At 41.6% G+C, this 9574-nt stretch overlaps 1 protein-coding gene across 1 annotated transcript; it reads left to right on the plus strand.

Annotated features, from left to right (window-relative positions):
* The first annotated feature begins 255 nt into the window (after positions 1-255).
* Positions 256-9292, plus strand: zc3h12ab (zinc finger CCCH-type containing 12Ab). Its single transcript, XM_068710644.1, has 6 exons — positions 256-334; positions 1942-2471; positions 5296-5435; positions 6809-7043; positions 7133-7233; positions 7779-9292. The coding sequence occupies exons 2-6, from the start codon at positions 1960-1962 to the stop codon at positions 8732-8734; spliced, it is 1944 nt and encodes a 647-aa protein (XP_068566745.1). The 5' UTR covers positions 256-334; positions 1942-1959; the 3' UTR covers positions 8735-9292.
* The last annotated feature ends 282 nt before the right edge of the window (positions 9293-9574 follow it).

Here is a 9574-nt window from a genome sequence, read left to right on the forward strand (position 1 = left end):
ATTTTTTTTCCAACACTTGTTTTAAATGTAAGCCCAGCGTGTTCTTAATTGTCCTCATCTGCGTGTGTAATCGATAGCAGTGAACCGGATTGAACTCAGAGGGAGCCAGATCACATTTATAATGGAGTATCGGCACGTCACTCGCCCAAACCTCCACGTTGTTGCTTCGCTGTTTGCTGATGTCAAGAAAAGGGAAAACCCAACTTCCTGGTTACCGGCTCTCCACTCAGACAAGTAGCGCCCTTTCGTCGCATTTCAGCAGCGGTGACAAGACGCTTCACATGGAAGTATGAGCGGAGAGATTCATTCAACCGCTCGTTTGAGGCTTATAAAGGTACGTTTGTGTCTCTTGTTAAGTTTGAACTTACAGGCGGAAACAGAAGTAGCGACTTTTGAAACTCAAGTTGCACGAGTAACAACAGTTAGTGTTTACAACGAATCCAACCACTAAATGTGCTCACCGGTGTTGGAAGAAGTAAAACTATAGAGAACGGTCCTGCAATCTTACTCGAGTAAAAGTCATGCAAAATGGCCCATTTCATAATTATATTTATCATACAATTAGATTATAAAGTGGAGCCAAATTTAACAATTTAATATGCCGGGTAGCTTGCGAATTCATCAATGGAGTCGTATGTCCTCTAATCCTAAACTATAATGATACAACATAATTAAGTTGTTTATAATATTTTGTATTATTAATCTAAATCTGTAAAGTAACTATTAACGAAAGTTACAAAAAGCATTCAGTGGATGTAGTAGTATTGAGCAGGAGACAATGGAACCACTCAAGTAAAGTACAAGTACCTCAAACTTGGTTACTTAGTTACGTTCCATCAATAAGTTTCACTGTTCATTTCATTTACTTCGATAGTGAAAGGATGCCATAATAATCTATTTATTTCCCCTCTCAATTCTCCTCTTATATCAAATTAAAGTTAATATTTTGTCAGTTGGGTTGATGATGCAAAGATATAGTGGACCGGACTGGTAGATTTATCGATTATCTGCAGTTTGATAATCTATGAATCATTCATCACACAGATGTTCACTGGTCTGATCAAATGTGAGGATTTGCTGCTTTTGCCTAAATTTTAAATCATTATAAAGTGATTTTTTTTTCTGGATTTCAGACTGCTGATTGGAAAAAACAAGACATTTTAAAGACATAACAATGATTCAATGAATCCACAAAACAATATGCAGATAATAATGAAAAAAATCCTTATTTGCAGCCCTGAAAATAAGTAATAATCTGATTTTGTACAAAATATAAGGTGTTAATGATAGTAAGAAGAAAATAAGTTATACACAAAATAGCAAAGTAAGTTTGAGAGAAATAAATAAGTCTATAAAAGAAAGAATAATGATACTTTTAATACAAACAGTTTATTTGCAGATTATTAATCAAGCTTTCTTTACAAAATGTTAAAATACATATTTTAATTTGGCACAGCACAAGGGGTTCTTGTTTTAGCCAACAAACAACCGATTATTACATTTGAATATTGAATATTAATATGCAAATATTCATTTGCATATTAATTTACTGTCACACAATGATTGATCAACGAATTGTTTCCGCTTTGAATAATAATAATTACTATAATAAGTGGTGCATGAATGTGGTCATCACTTGAATGTTGCAGCCGGTGAAGGTGAGGCTCATTTGATCTACTTTACATTCTGCTGGGTGGCTAAATCCATAATAATATATCACAATGTATTTGTTGGTTTATATTCTGTATTAATAATCTGAATCTGCAAAGTATCTAGGAACTATTCAAACAAATGTAGTGCAGTAAAATGTACAGTACTTCAATATTTCTAAAACAGAGTGGAGTAGAAGTATAATGTATTATGAAATGGAAATACTCAAGTAAAGTAAAGTACCTCTAAATAGTACTTCAGCGCACTCCTTTATAATGTGTTTTTCCTCAGTAGGTGGAAGCTGAAGCGATGAATCCTGATGTTACTGTCTTCACATCTGTTCACCCATGGAGTAAAATCCCCAACACCACTCGTCTGAGCCTCCCAGACTCTGACACTTCTGCATGGATCTTCCCTCCACTCCTCGCGGCTCCAAACTGCTCCCGTCCCCCCTGTGAGAGAATGTACCCCTGCGAACCTGACCCCCCCCCGGGCCCCCAGCACCCGGAGGCCCAGCTGGACTTCTTCCACAAGCTCGGGTACTCCACGGCTCAGGTTCTGGCCGTTCGGCAGATGTTCGGCCCCAACATGGACACAGATAAACTCTTGGGGGAGCTGGTGAGGATCGGGGCCGGCCGGGGGGGCGAGCAGGGCCCCGTGACCACGATGTCGGTGTTGGTGCCTAGAGGGGACCTCCAGGCTGTGGGCCCCACCATGCAGCTGCCTCTTACTGTTTCGTCTCCTCAGAGCAGAGAGGAGGGCAGCGAGGATGACGACGCTCTGAGACCCGTTGTTATAGATGGAAGCAACGTGGCCATGAGGTGAGAAACTACAGCTGAAATGATTGATTAGTCCATCGGCAGAAAATTAACCAGCAGCTATTTTGCTCATCGATAACAATTGCTCAAAATTCGCTGATTTATAGTTTGTCAAATAGGACAATTCGCTGCTTTTCTCTGCTTTACATAACTGACTGCTGGACCAATTTAATCAATTGATCGACTAGTCAATTGACAGAAAAACCAGCAAGAATTTCAGCCTCTGAAATGTGAATATTTATCGGTATGTCTTTGAGTGTAAGACTTTAGGTTGGACAAAACAAGACATTTGAAGACGGCAACAGGCATTTTTCAGTTCAAAGACGAAACTATTCCTCAGTTCATTTAGAAAATAATCAACAGATTAATCAGTAATGAAGATAAGGATTAGTTGCAGCTGTAATATAAGTGTAAACCAAATATATTTGGGTTTTTGGGTTTGTTTGGCATTTGATCATTTCACCTCAGATTTGCGATAACTATTATAAAACATATTCTGTGGTATTTTGTTCTTTGGTTTTATAGACCAATTATCGGATAATTGAGGAAATAACCGTCAGATGAATTGATAATAAAAATAATTGTTAGCTGTGATAAATAGATGTCGTCTGCTTTAAAGTTTCCCACACCTGATTCCTGCTCGAGGACAGGGAGGAGTAGAGCCCTTTTGTTACTTTGCTTGATTAAGGAAAGCTCTTACTTCTTTTTATTTCCTCTTAATTTTAGTTTGATTATATATTTTTTTGGGTGTGGGGTGTGTGTGTGTGTGTGTGTGTGTGTGTGTGTGTGTGTGTGTGTGTGTGTGTGTGTGTGGGGGGGGGGGGGGGGGGCACACACTGAGTGCAAAGTCTCTTTCACACACAAGCCCCTGATAGGAGTGTCACCAGTGAAAGTAACACAAGAAGTCTTTCGACACTTGATTTGGCCTCAAGTCAGCAGGTGATTCACCGTTTGTTTAGTTGGAAATCATCTCCCTCTAAATTGGCATGTATTTGGTCTTAAACCAAAGACAAGCTCCTGAGGGAGGAACTTAAGATGTTTGTATCAAATTTAATTACGATCCCCGACAGTTGTCGACATGTTTCGCTCAAAACCACAAATGTGGAGCTCATGTTGCCTCTAGCGACCGCTAATAACAATAAACCTTAAGGCCCCTTAAGTATTCGCAGAGGTCACATTGTCCGATGATGGACACTGGTCCGAGAAGCAACACGTGCTGCGGGCTCCATTCAACACAATTAACTGTTACTGCACTCGGAGAGACAATGCACCAGTTTTGCAAACACAACTACATTTGTCCTTATTACAGAGAAAATATGTGAAAGAGTACACACACAGAGTTTACACACTACATTTCTTACAAAGTCAGAGTATACACACCCCTCTTTTCTTTATTTTTTGTTTCCCAGTCGGGCACGCCCGTTCAGGCACGCTGTCGACAGACTGCTTGAGTATGCAAATCAGAGCATATATAAGCGCCTTCCTGGCTGCTCATATGTGAAGATGTCATGTCAACAAGGAACAGGCTCGACAGCATTTCACAGCCGAGCTCCCCTAAAAGCTTTTCCTTGTTCCTCTCATTTGTCTTGGCTTCTTTGACACTTCCAAAAACTCCCCCGAGGGCTCTGAGCACCGTTGTGTTTTTAGTGTAGAGCTACTGTAAATAAGTGTGCAAACATTTACATATATAAGACCTGTAACTATTCCCCAGGTTAGAGGCTTTGTTTTCACTGTTTGCTGCTAGTACAGTTTTCTATGGGTCAAAGGATGAACTGTTTCTCTAGTTTTTGTGCTTTTATTGTAAAATACTAGACAATTTGACCTCTTCAGTCCTAAAACTAACTAAACTAAGAGGGGAACATCACTCTTTGGTTAAGCTGCTTGACAGATGCAACATTTTGGGAAATACACTTATTGGCTTACTTTTAACAGTCTCTGCCAGCAACGACACCGTGACAACGACATTCCAGGAAGTCACTGCTCCCAGCTAATAAATTGCTCAACACATACCTCTGAAACCGCAACTTGTGGTTTTTGCACAGATTATAAACACAAAATGTGCTAATTGGGGAATTTCAGAGACTGCTTTTGTCACCCCCGTGGTGACCCAGGCTAGCTGTTTCCAGTCTTTGTGCTAAGCTAAGCTAATTTGGGGGGGGTCAAAGGTTCAATAAAGCAAGTATGTGTGTTTCGTAATGGGTCACAAGCCACAAAGTTGGGATCCAGTGGGTCACTGGATGAGATAGAACTGTAGGTTATTCATCCCGAAGGAAATTGTTGTGCATACAGCCGCAGAACAAAGGAGGACGCAAATATAAGATATTATTAAGGTACTGTAAAGGCAAAAATATAAACAGGTTAACAAAACGGAAGGGATCATGAAAATATAAACAAACAAACACAATCATTTCTCTTAAATATATTCAGTATCTTGAATTCATCTTTTGATTTTGGAAATCAAGCACTTTGAAGACATCATGTTGGGCTTTGAGAGCTTGCAGTAGACATTTGTTCCCACATTTCCTCACGTGTTACAGGCCAAACAGTTGATCCAATTATCAACAGTGAAAGCAGTTGTTCTTTAGCAATTACAATGTCCATATCTAGATCATCAAGTTCGACCTGTTTGAGACCAGTAAGTTTGTTCTAACGTGATCCTCAAATTTAATTAGAAAATAGTGTGTGTATTCTTATAAGAGCTGTGGTGAAGTTTGAACATCAAAGAGGGAAATCATAAAGGACTCTTCGGTCTTTTTTCTAAACTGGCTCTGAGACACCTAAATGTTTTCTCATCCCTGTGTTCTCTTGTTTGTGTTGATTCATTCAGCCACGGGAACAAGGAAGTTTTCTCTTGTTTGGGAATCCAGCTGGCAGTGAACTTCTTCGTGGACAGAGGCCACAGTGAAATCACCGTGTTCGTTCCCTCGTGGAGGAAGGAGCAGCCCCGGCCAGATGTTCCCATTACAGGTAGGATGATGGGAATTTCATGGCACGTTTGAATGTTTTCTACTTCCTTATTCGCCTGGCACTGCGGTTCACACAACACTGCGCTCGTTACCGACGGCAACTTTACAGGTGTGTAGATGAGAACAAAATGAAGGCTGAGTTCAAAGATGGGTGTTGTCCGAGCAAAGGTCGCCGAAAGTAGGGGGGTAGGAATTGGGGAAGGGGGCCATTGTCTCCTTCTACGTTACTCCTGACTTGATTCTGCGTCATGGTGTGATCCCATCGGGTGCGTATCACGCTCATTTGTCATGATTATAAAAGTAGGTTGTAATTATTCAAGCAAATAAAAAGAGACTATGCTTCTTTTTTATTGTTTTATATCACTGCAATACACATGCAATGTTTTAGGGTGTTTCACATATTTGAATATCTTGTGTTCTGGGAGGTTTTAAAGGCCATTTCTCACAATTTCAAGTGCAAGGAAAATTTTAAATAAAAATAATTGCAGCCTCATTTGAAATGGTCTTTGATTTGCGTAGACCTTGAAAGCCAGAGGCAAAATTAAAAGCAGCGAGTGAGCAGGATTTTTGCTCTGATGCAACAGAGTGAGCTCTATTTCTCAAAATGGGAAATACCCCATGTAGGTTTTTTTTCTCCCTGAATGCTATGTACATGAGCTTTATCTGTAATCTGAATGCAGGGTTTTTCCATTCGTTTGTTATATCGATACATAACAGTTTGAGCTGTGAGTTATTATAACAGCTTTTGGTTAACCTACATTTGGAAGCCGCTTCTGACGCCGTTTTGCTCATTTGCTTTATGTAGATAACTGATTGCTCTGATGATTTGTTTTGACGCAAGATACGCTTTTAGAGCCTTTTGTTAATATTTAACCAGGTCAAATCTGTCTGCTGGGAAAGAACCCAAATTAAAATGCAACTGTGGCTTCCTGAAAAATGATTATTAAGATTGTAAAGTGACGTGTAATGATTTAGTTAAAGTGGCTGTAGTCAATAATTTTTCACAATGTGACAATGTCAGCAGCTGTCACTGCTCTCATTCAGTCATTTTCAGTTAAAAAATTCTAAAAGATCCACTGTAGATTACATGCTCAGCAGCAAACAGCAGACAGACACAGTTGGAGACTAGCTGGTAAACAAAGTGGAGCATTTAGCAGCTAAAGATAGATATTTCCATAAGGAGTTGGTGGAGACCACAATCAGAGCTAAAAGAGGGTGAATATTGGACAGAAACACAACTGCCTCGTAACGGCTGGATGTGCAAATAAGCTTGCTAACGAGTTCAAGTTGATAGGAAATCAACTTAAAAGGTGCCCCGGAGTAGTACAAAATTCAGTAAATGCAGGTTTAACTGTTTTCCTGTTTGGTTTACAGATCAGCACATTCTGCGAGACCTGGAGAAGAGGAAGATACTCGTGTTCACACCATCGAGACGCGTCGCGGGCAAACGGGTGGTCTGTAACGATGACTGCTTCATCGTCAAGCTGGGCTACGAGTCTGACGGCATCATCGTGTCCAACGACATGTACCGGGACCTGCAGGGAGAGAAGCCGAAGTGGAAACGCTTCATCGAGGAGAGGCTGCTCATGTACTCCTTTGTCAATAACAAGTGAGTTTGGCCTTCTTGATACAGAGGCTTCCCTTGCTGTGTGTGAAGTTGTACTTTTCGGCTAATGTTTGAACTTCACCCTAACACAGGTTTATGCCTCCTGATGATCCTCTGGGCCGCCACGGACCGACCCTGGAGAACTTCCTGCGGAGGTTTCCAAAGACTACGAAAAAACAGCCATGTCCTTATGGTGAGAGAATGTCTTTAGCACATTGGTGCCGCATGACATTGTTTTTGTGAAGGAAAGGCTATTTACTTTTTTAGCTAATATATTACATGTATGCTAAAACAGTAAATTAACACTGTGAATATTATAAACATGATAGTTACCAAACATCAACATGCTTGCATTGTCATTGTGAGAATGTTTGCATGCTACGTTAGCATCAACGTTGGCTCAATTGCACCCTGTGTGATGCAGGAAAGATGTATTTTTGGAGTCTAACAGCTAGTTAGCATTACACTAGTTCCCTCAACAAAAGGCCAATGGGATTTATTGGATTTTGGACATTGCAGAGAATAAGCTCTGTGGCAAATGCATGATTATTGTATTCAACATTTGTTGTAAAAAGCAGAACATTAATGTTAGCTGGCTAAAGTTAGCATGTAGCTCAAAGTGCCGCAATGCTGTCGTCACAAAGCGGCTACAAGCTTCTAGTTTTGTATGAAAATTATCATATTATTATTATTATTATTATTTTCTTACTAAAATAGTGTGTTTTGTTCTTCTTTCAGGAAAGAAATGTACTTTCGGAATCAAATGTAAATTCCACCATCCTGAGCGAGCCAAACAGTCCAACCGCTTGGTTGCCGATGAGCTTCGGGAGAACGCTAAGCACCCGTTCACCGCTCCGAAACAATCCTCAGCTTGCTCCAGTCCCGTTCCTGGACAGAGCCTCTCGCTGCTGGAGGACATGGCAAAGAAACTGACTCTGGGACATGAGAGCGGCTCCTTAAAGAGAGACCATAAACACGAACAGTTGAAGGCCAGTCACCGATCCAGCAAGAGGGCCACACCTAGAAAGGAGAAGACCGGCCAGAACCCGTCTTCTGACCACGGTTCAGGACAGCAGAGTGGCTCTCAGGAGCAGCTGGACTCTGGTTTAGGCTCCATAGACAGTCAGCCAACGGAGGCTCCTTGGAGTGTGTGTGACCACCAGTATGGGGCGACGTACTGGAGCTCCCAGCACACCCACAATGTGAGACAACAGTACTGCCCTCCGTGCAGCTGCTGCTCACATGGCCCTTCCTCTCGGGAGACCACGCCAGCTTTCCAGCACCCCAACCAGCATTACAGCCTTGGGCTTGTCAGCAGCCACAACTCTGATCTGATTCCCTACCCGCCTCATTACGCCAGCTACGGTGCATACTCAGTCGGCGTGTCTGCATACAGTCAGCCGACAGATTTCCAGCGCAGCAGAGTCCATGGCCACCACCAGCAGCAGCAGCGGCAGCACTGGTCCGATCCATTTGGGGCTCACCCCCCGGGGGTCCGCAGCCTGCTGGGGGAGCGCTCTCAATGGGAGGGGACGAGTCCCGGTGGCGAGGAGAGAGAGGTCGTCCGGAAGAAGCTCCTCGCTATCTTCAGCGTCCACTTGGTGGACGCAGCCATGGACACGTTTCCTCAGCTGATGGATCCACAGATGCTGGTCGCTGAGATCCTCAAGCTGCAGAGTCAGAGCAGGTCGTAGAGATGAGACGACGTCCATTGGCCCGTCTGAACCCACGTCTTTCAGTGGAAAGACTCAAAAAGATAAACATGAGTTTGTGTATTTATGTATTGTGGTATCCACCTTGCTGTATTTGAGTGCCTTATTTTAAACTATGTTGCATTGAAAGTTGCCTCAGTGAACTTAATGAAATGAGAGGAGACGTATGCAGTTGATACAAATTGTATCTTTATTTAAAAATGTAAAAGAGAATAAAAGATTAACACTCTGTTACTCTTATGGTACACTCAGAATCCATGTTACTGGGTACACCTGTACAGTCTAATGCATTCTAGTATAACTGTTCTGCCATCAAATCTACTTGTGTTATGCCTGTAATGTCTTTTTGTGTCATATTGGCACCGTGCAAGTTTATGCTTTTACTGCCAACTAGTGCAGATGGTTAAAGGGATAAAACTACAACTGTCAGTAGAGCTTTATGCGACAGAAACTTATTGTGACATTTGTTTTACATTGTTAACTTCAAGGCAAATTGACCAACAAACACGTTGAGCAATAAACATTTACGATGACAAACTATTTGTTGACTATGCTTGAGCTGTGACGTCCTTAACTCGAGTCTTGTCTGCACAAGTAGATCCTGTTCATCACACCCAGCACAACTTTTATTTCCCACCCAAAATCTACTCTGATGAATGCTTTGTCGCCTGAAGCTTATTTTGTACCTAGCAATTATTTTCTGATAAGTCAATTCAGTGCCTGCTCTACAAAATGTCAGATCATAGTGACAAATGGCTTAAAGCCCGATGGGATGTCTTCCAATTGCTGGTTCAGCCAACAGTCAATAAATTCAAAGATATT

Source organism: Cebidichthys violaceus, unplaced genomic scaffold, assembly GCF_023349555.1.
Source record: "Cebidichthys violaceus isolate CVI_PGR_0920_01 unplaced genomic scaffold, fCebVio1.0.p SCAF_16, whole genome shotgun sequence".
NCBI lineage: Eukaryota > Metazoa > Chordata > Actinopteri > Perciformes > Stichaeidae > Cebidichthys > Cebidichthys violaceus.